The sequence below is a fragment of the Cnephaeus nilssonii genome (assembly GCF_951640355.1).
Source record: "Cnephaeus nilssonii genome assembly, chromosome: 18".
Lineage (NCBI taxonomy): Eukaryota > Metazoa > Chordata > Mammalia > Chiroptera > Vespertilionidae > Cnephaeus > Cnephaeus nilssonii.
The window spans coordinates 35,179,495-35,192,380 of record NC_137089.1 but is presented as its reverse complement, the minus strand read 5'-3'; the positions used below and the strand labels follow the sequence as shown (position 1 = coordinate 35,192,380).

General features: G+C 38.4%; 1 protein-coding gene across 1 annotated transcript in view; it reads left to right on the top strand.

The window, feature by feature from the left end:
• CYP7B1 (cytochrome P450 family 7 subfamily B member 1) overlaps positions 1-12,886 on the top strand; it is a 160,344-nt gene that overhangs the window by 125,182 nt on the left and 22,276 nt on the right. The window contains exon 2 of the mRNA XM_079795993.1: positions 8,223-8,359. Coding sequence (XP_079652119.1) covers positions 8,223-8,359 — 137 coding nt within the window. The remainder of the gene's footprint in view (positions 1-8,222; positions 8,360-12,886) is intronic.

The following is a 12,886-nucleotide window of genomic DNA, read 5'->3' as shown; positions in this document are numbered from 1 at the left end:
TGTTAAGTGAAATAAGTCAGTCAATGAAAGAAAAATACCACATGATCTCACTCATTTATGGATAATAAAGAACATTATAAAATTGAACAAAAAGATAGATACAGAGACAGTAAAGCATCAAACAGACTGTCAAATTACAGGGGGAAGGTTAGGGAGAGATGGGGGAGATAAGAGATCAATCAAAGGACTTGTATGCATGCATATAAGCATAACCAATGGACGCAAAACTCTGGGGGGTGAGGGCATATATGGGAGTGGGGTGGGGGGGGGGGCAATGGCAAGATATGTACACATATAATACCTTAATAAAAAAAATTGGAAAAAAAAATAAATAAAATATGTAAAAGGTGCCTGGCCGGCATGGCTCATTGTTGAGAATTGACCTATGGACCAGGAGGTCATGGTTTGGTTCCCAGTCAGGGCATAATGCCCGGGTTGCAGGCTTGATGCCAAATAGGGGTTGTGCAGGAGATAGCCAATCAATGATTCTCTCTGATTGATGTTTCTAGCTCTCTCCCCCTCTCCCTTCCTCTCTGAAATCAATAAAAATATATTTTAAAAATAAAATAAAATATGTGAAAGGTGATCTGGTATAGAATTTTAGACCTCACAAACCTTAGTGATTTCTGTATGGTGCTCTTTCTTCTACATCCCATATTCTAATATTAGTGATGATGGACTTCCTGAAATCACTCCTTTTATGCAGTGACTTAAAATCACCAGCTAAAGTTAGAAACCAATATTTGGGAAAGAATGGTATTTTTCCTTTCTTAAAAGCCTTTTAATTCATAACAAGGTCAAAACATTGCCTTTCTCAGTGCCATGAACTGTGTTACCAGTGTACAGATACTATTACTTATGCTATGTTAATAGTTTACCCCAATTAAAATATGATTATGAATGATTATATTATGAAACAAATGTGACATACAGTCTTCAGGCTACTTAGCTTCCCACCTCAGCAAACCAAGTACCCTTTAATTCTTTTCCTATGGTTCTGGTAAGCTGTGTTTGCTTATTTTAGTGCTGTCCTTTAAAATTTGGAACTGTCTTTTTTATTGGCTCAGGTTGATGAAATGGCATTTGGTAAGTTGACTATGCATTTATATGTTGTTGGCATTGGTCTCTACATTGTCATTTCCAAGGCTTTCCGGGCTAGTTCTCTGCTATAATTTGGTTTCCACAATTCTGTGAGTTCTGATCTTTGATTAAACATTCAAAATCAAATGATTTAATCCAATGTAAGAAATGATGAGTTAATGGAATTGATATCTCTTCCATGGAGTCCAATCAAATCCTGACGGTAAAATAAATTAGCAACTGATCATTTCAGAAATTACAAATTCAGTTGCATGGTTTTCTATTTTAATTAAGGAGTTGAAATAACTTTCAATTATCAGTTAATTTCTCTCTTTTAGAATTGTCTGGGCCGTTTAAACTCTCTTGACTGGCCTTCTCCTAAGACCCAGTGCTCTCTGAGTCAGTTTTGTAGCTTGCAGTGTGTTCAGAGAATACAAGGCCTGAAAAATTTAGTTTCTTTCAAAGTAAGAAGGTAATGCTGGTGCCCCATTTCTTGACCAGCAGATCACAGCTGGTAGCCCTAAAGTCTAAAATAGGGAAATAAAGGAAATATGAAATCAAATGAAAACATATCTTAAAAATTGGTGCTCTAATGAAAACTTTCAGGAAAAAGAGGTCAGAAGAGAACCATTATTGAATGTGTATTTTACGTGACCATATGGAGAGTATAATAGTACTAAGCAGAATAGCAGCTAACATTCTGAGTGCTTACTGTGTGCAAGTCATTGCCTTCAGTTCTTTGCAGGCATCTGATTAATTCTCACACGAGGAAAGTGCACTAGTATATCTATTTTACAGATGAGGAACCCAGGGCACAGATAGGTTAAATTAATTGGCCAAAATCGTCAAGCCAGTGGTAGTTGGCACAGCCTGGTGGCAAAACTAATCAGAAGGCTTTGCCATAAAGTTTGTGAGAATGGATAAGGATTTGAACTATGCACTATTAACCCAGGGTCAAGTTCATAAAGAAATGTGCTCCAGTAGTGTAGTCATTGTTTGTGAAGTCTGCTGGAGACTCAATTAAATGTTAAATGATAGCTTTTTAAAAATATGCTTTGACATTATTTCCATGTGCCAATGTAGGCATCTCTCAGTAAAAAAAACCAACAACAACAAACACAAAAAATGAAAGAAAGAAAGCTCAATCATAGATTTCTCTGAGTAACATGGATGTGGTTTGGCTTCTTATCCACAGAAGCATTTACAAATCACTCACTTGATCAAGGCATTAGTATAAATCGGCTAATGGAATTGAGTTTACAAGGCACATTCTACAGACAAAGCTTTGTTTGGATCACACAATTGCAGAGATGAACTGACGGCTAAAGATTGAACTGCAATATGGCTTGCAGAGTTGTGTTCTAGGGTGTGAGGATATATTTAGTCATGTTCATATGGGGTTTGCTCTAATTCCATGCCAATAATAGAAAATTTGTGACCATTCAGTATTGTTTGCTTTTACATTGCCATTACGTTTAATGCTTTGATCGAAAGTGCTTGAACAGTGCATATCTTGGCTCCTGGGAAATTAAATCAAGTTTTAAGCCAGTTGCCATCCTGATAAAACCAAAACATTTCAAGACTAAAGGCCTTATTTATGACCCGCAGGGTTAACAGATCATTCTAGAGTGGTACAAAAGTTGCCAAAGAACAGAGTGAAAACATCGAGAGACTGGAAAGTGGCATTTTCATCCAGGGATTTTGTTTGTTTGTTTGTTTGTTTATTCTTGTGAGGCAGAGGCTGTGAACACCACGTACCAATCACACCGCACCAGTGGATTTGCAAGGTTACAGGACTGGGGGCGAATAATGAAGGTTGAGTGCAGGGTACAAGAGAGATTACTTATGATAATGAATTACGTAATTTTTCTAGACAGAGTTGGATTAACATTCATCCTGAAAAGAGATTACAGTAAGTCTGATTCTTGCAGTAAACAAATATTAAGCAGATCATTTATGTTCAACATGTGAATTGAGAGTCCTAAAGAATATATGGCTTATCATATACAAGGGGGGGGGGGAGACAATTAACCTGTTCCCTAACCGTACACATGAGATGCCCCGGGGTTTTGTGAGGGAGTGGAGACCGTGCACCCTGTGCTACAAGGCTTCTTCCTTCAAGTGGAGCCTTGAAGAGATCAGGGGCATCAGTGTCACAGTCTGGCAGCTGCACCCCCTGTGTGAAGAGCACCCCTCTCCTCCCTCCCATGGAAGTCACAGAAACCAACTCTGCCTGCCTCATTAGCATGCCCCCTAGACCCCGATGGGAGGAATGGGGCATCCTGGTGACACCTTGTGTCCGTACGTGTACAGTAATACCGTCAGATCCCCAGCGTCTGCTCTTCATTTTCACGGTGTGGGTGGGGTGGGTCTGCTTGTCCGTATGGTAAATCCCAGGCGGTTTCTCCACTCACTGCCTTGAGACTGTTGCGCTCATTTTTAGAACCAGCCTTTGATTCATTTGTAGAGTGTATTTTTTGCCATCCTCTACTTTTTAGAAGACAGTGCCTTCTGTACGTGGCTTTCATTTTAGCACTAAAAATAGCATTTTCTTGAAATTTCAAAAACAACAATGCACTAAAAGGGCATATCACTTCTGTGGGATTGTTTCCCAAAATGTTACAACCTCAATCTAATCACGAGAAACCATCAAACAGCCCAAATTGAAGTACATTCTACAAAATAAATGAAAAGCACTCTGCAAAGGCGCCATCTTCATGCCGGGCAAATTAGAAGATACCAGCATCTCACCCCCCAGAAGTAACATCCATTATATGGTAAAATATACTAGGCATTTCTCTTTGCATTTATATTCACATAATTTTTAAGGAGCCTAAAAATATGGTATGGGTCTGTGGTTACTTAACCACTTATTCATTTAAAAGAATATTGTGACCAAGTTGCTCTGAAAAGTAAATATGGATGGACTCTGTGTCACACAGCACCCCCTGCTGTCTCTGTCTGTGGTAAGGACCCAGGGAAGACAATCTTTACTCATGTCATCGCTTCTCCCCACCCCTCCTCACTGATGGAGCCCATGGAAACCATCAGCTCAGTCCACCAGGGTCCTTGGATTCGAAGTGGCTCCGTGTAAGCCTTTATGTTTACTAGTATCTTCAGAAAAGTTATTGCATCCCTATGTATCTGGGCACTTACCTTCACTTAGCCAGTAATTCAAAGGATGGAGAGGTGCTTCCCTGTCATCTGAGCAACTCTATCAAAGGTAGAGATGTGCAGGGAGGGTTGACCAATGAAACCAATTCAGGCAGAGAATGTGCGGGCAAAACCACTGAGGTGCAATTGCCTATAATGTATGAATAACCGGGAAAACTAATCCTGTTCTGTGTACCAGCTACTTTCAAATAATCTAGCCCGAACGGTAAACCTCTTAAGGTATAGAGTATGATTCCCATTTTCAGATGAAACTGAAGGTCTACATAGCTAGCGAACTGGACTTAAAATTTCCCAGTAAGAGTCAGATGTGCAGAAATGGGACTTTCTTTCTCTATAACTAAATTCAACTTTCTCATGAGCCCCTATAGCTGCTGATGGCAGAAAACACTGAATATTTTCAGTGAAAAGTTGCTCAGTCACTTCTAGTTTAAAACCTGGTCTCTTTTTTTCATAGATATTAAATGAGATTTAGGATTCTCCCTTCCCCTTCCTTTCTGTTGATCTGGTGAATCCTGTGGTGCAGATGCTCAGGTTAGGTGTCTTCGTTGTCCCAGAGTGCCTCCTGGCTTTCCACGGGGTCCTCCACCTTTGCATCCATGACTGCAGTGCCCCCAGTTGGCTGAAACTCCCTTCTGGCTTCCCAGCGAAGTAATGCATGTGGTTCTCTGCTTCCTTGGCCCCAACTGGGATCTCACTGAGGGTGCTGGCAGCCCAGTGTACCAGGCCCTCCACCCGCTCCTCCTCTTCCAGGATCTTTCACCCATAGCCTGGCAAAGATGTCCCCTCTTCCCAGTGTCCTGAAGAGCATGTTAATTCTCAGTTGTCAAGAGTTGTGGGAACCTTTTAGGTATCCTCATGCTCACATTGGAGCCAAGGAAGGGTGGAGAAATAGAGAATATTTCAAGAACACAGTTCTAAGAAGCACTGTGAGGCAGATTCCATTTTCCAAATAAGTGGCTTCCAAAGTAATTCAAGGAAAAGGGAAGCAGACCAACATCCAAAGTCCCTTGCTCAACAACTTTATTCAGAAGGTCACTATTATAACCAAATATTGCCATTCACATCAGCTGTGTAGTTTCTGAAATCTTGACACCCACACAAATCTTCACTAATCAGGAATATTATTTTAAAACTTACTAACCACTATCACAGACATTAGGTTCCTGATACAAATAGATTACATCTTTGAGAAACTCTTCATCAGCACATACTTCTATTTTTTCTGAACTGTTGTACAGGTGTAAAGGTTGCTTACCACTTACTTAGGAGGTTGTTGAAATAACCTGGACTCCTAGTCTAGAATGCTCACAGAAAAAAAAAATGGAAAAGAAGGAATTATGTTTACAAGTACAGAGTATAGATTGCTGTGGAAAGTGCTGGGCTTTAAATGGGAACAATGTACGATAGGTCACTAGCCAATTTTTTTACATATGTATTTAACCAAACAGGTAGCATAAAGACAAACAACAAACTTCAAATGTTATTAGAGACCAACTATTCTGTGTTGATTCACTCTTTTCAGTTTTAGATGCTTCTTTTTAACCAAAAAAAAAAAAAATAAAGTCTTAGATGTTTATTCTAATTTATGTACACATTTTATGTTCTTAGATTATTCTCCACTATTTGCTTCTATATAAATCTAGACCATATTTGACACTTCAATTAAACTTCAAGATGGGCCCCACAACTTGTATGGAAGAAATTGCGAGCAGTGATGCAATGGTTTCTGCACAGAACTTGGGTTTAATAATTGAGAACCTTTGTAAGCTGTCATTTGTATACTTTCTGAGGTGTGTCCTCATAGTCTCTTAAAGAGTAAAGAGGATATATGAGAGAGTATATATTGTTTGGGTGGGATTAAGAGGGGGTATGGACCATGTCATTTGTTTTTTGTTTGTTGTTTTTGTTACCCATCATTGCTTCCGGATCTACCCATTTCAAGCTTCAGAACTTGATATTTCCCAAAAAGCATTAGGTATCCTCTCCCCTCAACTCTGTAGTGGGCAGTGGGTATTTCATTTTCAAAGTCTCAGAGCATGGGAGAGATAAATCGCGGTATTTGTAGTGTGCCAGGTGCAAGTGGGACTTTCTGGATCGTTACGGTGATAGCTTTCTCCCCTAAATATTTTTTTTATGAATATACTGATGAAGACAGATTTCTGTTATCTGTCTTCAATGGGTCATAAGTTGAACAGGCACTATATTTTTTCCAGAAAATATGCAAAGTTGTGACATGGTGTTTAATAGTTTTAAGCTATTGCTGCCAAAATAAACACAGCTGTAAGGAATGATGACCCTCTCATCTTTGTAGCAATAAAATGGCCTCCTAATGTGTTTCCCTGACCCTGGACATTAAATTACTAACCCTCTGGATCTCTGAGCTCCATCCTTTCCCCCAGTGGGAACCCCATGCAGAATATAGCTTTTGACTGAACAAAAGAACATAGAGGATGAAATTAGTTGCATTACATTAGGATATGACAAAAAGCCTTCGAAAATATTTGTCCCAATGCAACATTCCCACAATATTAAACAAGACAGAGTAAAAGTAGGCCAAGGGAGAGAGTTAATATAGTGAAAGGAAATTTTGTGAACCAGTTCACCTGCTAATTTTGAAAGGGTCATTATTGACAGCCTGTATGCCGTGGCAGTTGCCAGCTTGGGGATCCTGCTCTACAATCATATGTGCAAGTTCTTCTTGATAAATCTTAGGATATAAAAGTAGCTGCTATTATATTTTCTTGGTACATTTTTATATGTCTCAAAAAAAACAAGTCTCCATTGCTAGAGGTTGCATTCCAGAAAACAATGAGGAAAGGGGTGAAGAATAAGATTCATTTCTATGCAATGTTTCCTATCTTCCTATTTCTAAGTATGTGTACTTAAATAGCAGCATACATTTTGTACATTTTTGTAGAGGTAAATTGTCTTCTAAAAACAGAAAACCTAGTTCCTTGATTTCTATCACACTCTGGATTTTTTTTAATTTTTTTATTTTTTAGTATAGTTTCCCCCCAAAAGACCTGATGTTTGTTTTTTTAAGTTTAATTCTACTATCTTGGATTGTGGGAAGATAAGAGGTTCTGATAGGGTTAATCTAGTGACATAAAAGTCCATGTTGCATATGATCATAATCTTGATCTTTGATTAGATCTGAGCTAGTAATATCTTGTGATTAATCAAAATGGGTTGCACTTCATGTAGTATGTCACTTCACAGATGGAGCAGAGAATCACCCATGTTTTCTTGAATATCTATTTTAATCTCTTTTAGGATAAAATGGCTTTGAATATTTTTATTTTTACTTTAAATCAGATTGAGTTCCCCAAATAAATGACTAGGAAGAAATTTTGAATTCCAGTTTTGCTAGAATTGTAAGTCAAGTATTTCAATGTTTCATTGAACATACTTAATGTTTTAAAAAGTTCTCTTATAAAATTTAAATATTTCCATTCACTGTCGTTTAAATAAAAATGTTCATAAAAGAATATAACAGAATATACTTTGTGGGAGTGATGTTCAGGCTTTTATTGTTCTTCACAGCATAAAACATTTGAGATTATTAATTTCACCTTTTGTAATTACCTAATTCCAGTGTAATCGAGATCTAATAATAAAGAGCTTTACTTTGATTACTAAAATACCTGACATCTACCGCGCAGGCTCAGCAAGAGCTCATGGAACAAGATGTGGACTATATGTACCTGTTTCGGCCAGCCATTTGGGCCTTACACACACAATTTCTTGAAAAAGTTGCTTACGAAAAGCTTGGAATTGAACAGTCTGCCCTAGAGCCACACAAACTAGAGCCTCAATAAGTATATTTCTATGATTATATAGGAATCATTAAATTAAAAAAATGGGAAGAAGCTGTCCAACTCATTCAGTCCACTTCTAGACTGCATTGATAACACACATGTATTAAAATAAGAAGGATTTAATTTAACTTCCTTTTTTTTTTCTTACAGGAGACCTGGTGAGCCTCCATTGCTAAAAGGCTGGCTTCCTTACTTTGGATTGGCCCTGAAATTACAAAAAGATCCCATCGGTTTCATGAGAACTCTTCAAAATCAACATGGTGACACGTTCACTCTTCTCCTTGGAGGTAAACAGCACTTCATATATCATAAATTCTCCCTTGTTCTTTAATGTCCTTATATTTTTCTCTAGGCAAATTATGTACAGTATTGTTTTATTTGTAGAGCTAATACAAAAGGAAACTATGTTCTTGAGTATAGTAATCCTCACATTAAAAAACAAATTATAGAACACTCCTGAGGGTACCTAGGGAACCCCACTTGCCTGCCATCACCTGTCATTATAGTTTGGTTTGGCCTGGTTTTAAGTATTGTTTTTAAAAAGCTACAATGTATGTGCATAGCCTATGGATACAGGCAATAGGGTAGTGAAGGCCTGGGTGGGTGGGTAGGGGCTGGGAGGGGGGGAAAATGGGGGGATTGAGAAATATCTGTAATATTATCAACAATAAAAATATATTTTTTAAAAAGCTACAATATATTAATGGACTTTATTTTGTAGACCAGTTTTAGGTTTACAGGAAATTGATCAGATAGTACTGAGAGTTTTCATATCCCTTGTTTCCCCCCATCATAGTTTCCCCTATTATTAACATATTTTTTACAATATAATTCCACTTTATTTTTTAAGATATCAAACTTTTTCTTTTAAAAAAATCTTTATTGTTGCAAGTATTATATATGTCCCCTTTTTCCCCCATTGACCCTTTGTAGCCCGCCCCCAACCCCATCCCAATATTATTAACATTTTATATCAGCATTTCTTATAGCTGATGAGCCAGTGTTGATACATTATTAACATCCCTGGTTTAGCCGAAACCGGTTTGGCTCAGTGGATAGAGCGTCGGCCTGCGGACTGAAAGGTCTCAGGTTCGATTCCGGTCAAGGGCATGTACCTTGGTTGCAGGCACATCCCCTGTAGGGGGTGTGCAGGAGGCAGCTGATCGATGTTTCTCTCTCATCGATGTTTCTGGCTCTCTATCCCTCTCTCTTCCTCTCTGTAAAAAATCAATAAAAATATTTTTTTAAAAAAAAACATCCCTGGTTTACATTAGGGTTCACTCTTTGTGATGTACAAGTCCTTTGAGTTTTGACAAATGCATAATGTCATGTATCCGCCATTACAGTATCACACAGAATAGTTTTCACTGCCCTGAAATTTCCCCATATTTCACTTATTCATTCCTCTTCCCCTCCCTGACCCCCTAGCAACCACTGATCTAGAATGTATTTTTAACTTGAGAAGGTTCATTATCCTTCTACTTTAATAAAGTATTTACAAAACAAGAGACCAAAAAACACATCAAGGTCACTACATACCCCAACCTCATAGGGCTAAGAAGAGAAGCTAGAATATTCTTAGTTAATCCTCCTTCAAGGCCCCTGCAGAACAGATGCATCGCTATCTATTGCTGCATAACAAACTCCCCGCAGATTTAATGCCGTACAGCAACCTTGCTGGAGTCACTTGTGTGGCTTGAGTCGTGGCTGCTTGATTGGGGCTAGGTGGTCCATGCTGGCTTTATTTACGTGCCTGCCTGGACCTCTTTGTCCACATGCTGTTTCATCCTCAAGCAGACATCCTTACTACATGTCAGCTAGTGTCTCAAGAGGGTACGAGGAAATGTTGCAAGGCCTCTTGATGTTGCAAAACCTCACTTCCACCACATTCCATCAGTCAGATCAAGTCACAGGTCAGCCCAGACTCATAGGTAGGGAATTAGACTCCACCGCTCCCTCGGCTGAGTGGCAGTCACATTGCAAAAGAGCACATGTAGAGAGTTAGCAGGAATTTATTGTGGCCATCTTTGCACAGTCTTCCACATCAGCTTATCACCTGGGCTAGCTATTCCGTCTGCGGACTTCTGTCTGTCCTGTCCATGCTCCAGAAGGCTGAGCTCTACAGTCTAAATTCTCCACACTCCTTTGCCCTCTGACTTCGGGCTGGGTGTGCTAGTGAGAAGGCAGGTGTGTTCCAGCTCCCTGTCTCTCACTGGGCTCTGGTACACAGTTCACTCTCCTTCCTAAGGGAATGGAACACATCAGGTATGACCTCACTCAGATCTCCACATGCCTACTAAACATACCATGTCTCTCAGTTGTTCTTAACACCTTTTCTCCAGTTTCAAAGGATGTTCAAGACAGTCCAGGCCCTTGTCTTCGTGACCCTTACTTCCTGCTTTCTCTGGGCTGGCATTTCATTATTTATTCCTCTCATACATGTGTCTTCATTTTTTTCTCTCTTAGGTCCTTATCCTTAGCTTATAACCATGCTTAATTAAGCTTCTCCTATGTTCTCTGTCTAGTTACTTTTCATTTCTTTTTTCTTTTTCTTTTTAACATCCAGATTTTTCAAGAATTACCGATATTGTATGTTCTATTTAGGTCATTTCTTCTTACTGTAATTACTTAGCTGAGTATCAGAAGCAACCTTTTGTACATAGAGCAACTTCACTTCATCGCTACCATTTCAATGTAATTGGGAGGAAAAATGGTCCAACTGGATGAAATTGTCAGCATGGTTGAGTTCTCACACAAGCGAGCCGGCAGTATCCATTTCATCACAACTGCCTCCTTTACCCGGCAGCTGGCGAGTCTCTTCCAAAAGTAATTGTATGCACTCTGATTTCAGAAAAATTGAAGTGGAAAAAAAAATCATGCATCTTAGAAAAAGAGAAATTATAATATGTAAACATAATCCTTGCAAGGGTTCCCAAAGTCTGGGGTCCACCTACCTCTCCAGCCGCATCTCTTGCCACTGCTTGCCTTGTGCTTAATGTACCAGCAAAGCACCAAGTGGTTTGAGATTTCCTCTTCATACACCATGCCCTTTGGTGCCTCTTTGCTGTTTGTTCCGCCAGAATGCCGTTCTTCTCTTTGTGAGGCATCCTCAAAAGATGGCTGCCATGGACTCATCCTCTGAGGCCATAGTCACATATCTCTTCCTCCCCAAAGCCCTCACTGGCCATTGCCCCTTTCCATGTTATGTTGATGCTTCTACCCCAATCTCCAGTTACTCCCATGTCACTTCTCCCATAGCATTTAATAAATTGTGAATGTATAGCCATTTCAGTTGTCTATTTCCTGTCATTATTCTCTAGCTTCTTCATTGCCAACTTTTAATCCAGAGCTCAACATGGATTGATTCACAATAAATAATTGATGAGAATTTCTAATACCTCAGAGCTGATGGAATACTTACCAGAATACAATTGAAGGCCATAGCTGGTTCTTCTAACTCTAAGTGAGCTTTTGGCTTCATAATACAAAACTGTATTCTTCACTTCAAAAAAAAAAAATTCAACTGTATGTTCTAATGAGTAGATACAACACATCATTGAAATTTTTACTTTTCTTTTTTAAGTGAATTATACAGAAATAACCTTAGATAATTAAGCAGAAACTTGTGGCAGATTTGAATAATTGTATTCACTTTTCACAAAGCAACCGATTTCTGCCGACACTTGGTATCTTAGTTTTAGATACTGAGAAGCTTGCTGAATTTCTACCATCTAAATAATTTGACCGTGGTTATGTTTTTTTAACTCAACAGTAGACAACCATAGTTGAATATGTACTGCTATTTCTCTTTGCCTTCTTACTAGGGTTTGAATAAATTCCTGCCAAGATATCCTATTAATGTATATGATTTTAATAATCAGTTTGCCAAATAGCTCATTTGGAAAATGTGAAATGAGGAGCAGTCTTCCACAGTTGTCCCATAATGTGATTTCAGTGAGTAATGTTCTTGTATGATGAGCAAATGATTGTCATCCCAAAAAGTCTCAAGGGACATGGATGTCATCTTAATAAAGAAATTAAAAGGTACATCTTTTCATGAGAAACCACGTAAATTTGTGGCCTGTCGCAGAAAGTAATTCTCTAATTGGTTTTGTGTGGTGGTGCAGCAGAATCATTTTCCCTAGATGTCACCCCCGAGAAGCAGCCCTGTACGTCATTGTCAACAGCTAGTGAAATCTCTCTAATAAGAGGGGGAGTATGTAATGTGGTCAGCCTCATACAATAAAAAGTTGGTTTCTATTCCACTCCTCCAACTAATATTTTCAACTTGAGATTTTTTTAAAAATCTATTGAAGAACAAGCTAAACATGGAAATTAAAAGCTTGTAATTATGGAAAACTTCTTTAAAATTCAGATTTTAAGGTCAGATTTGTTGACTGAGCATTTCTATTTCAAATAGTTAAATAATTGTCCTGAATTCCCATGGATGTGTCTCTGTAAAGCACCAAATATCTGAAATAAAACATCAAAACTCAATTTATGATGATCCAGATGTCAAACTTCCTGTGTATATAAGATATTAGTGTGAGTGACCTTACTTGTTTTTTGGCATTTGCTGACATACTTTGCATCATGTAGTTTCATCTTCCTGAAAGAACTAAATTTGAAGGAAGTGAAAAAACTGTTGAGTTAGGAAAGGATCATGCACAGGTTATATGGGAATGCTGGAGTTGATACCTTGAGGCCCAGGCAGCTCCTAAAAGGGAAGATAATGAAATTATCAGTAAAGAAAAATTCAAATTTTTTACCCTATTTCAAATATATATATATATATATATATATATATATATATA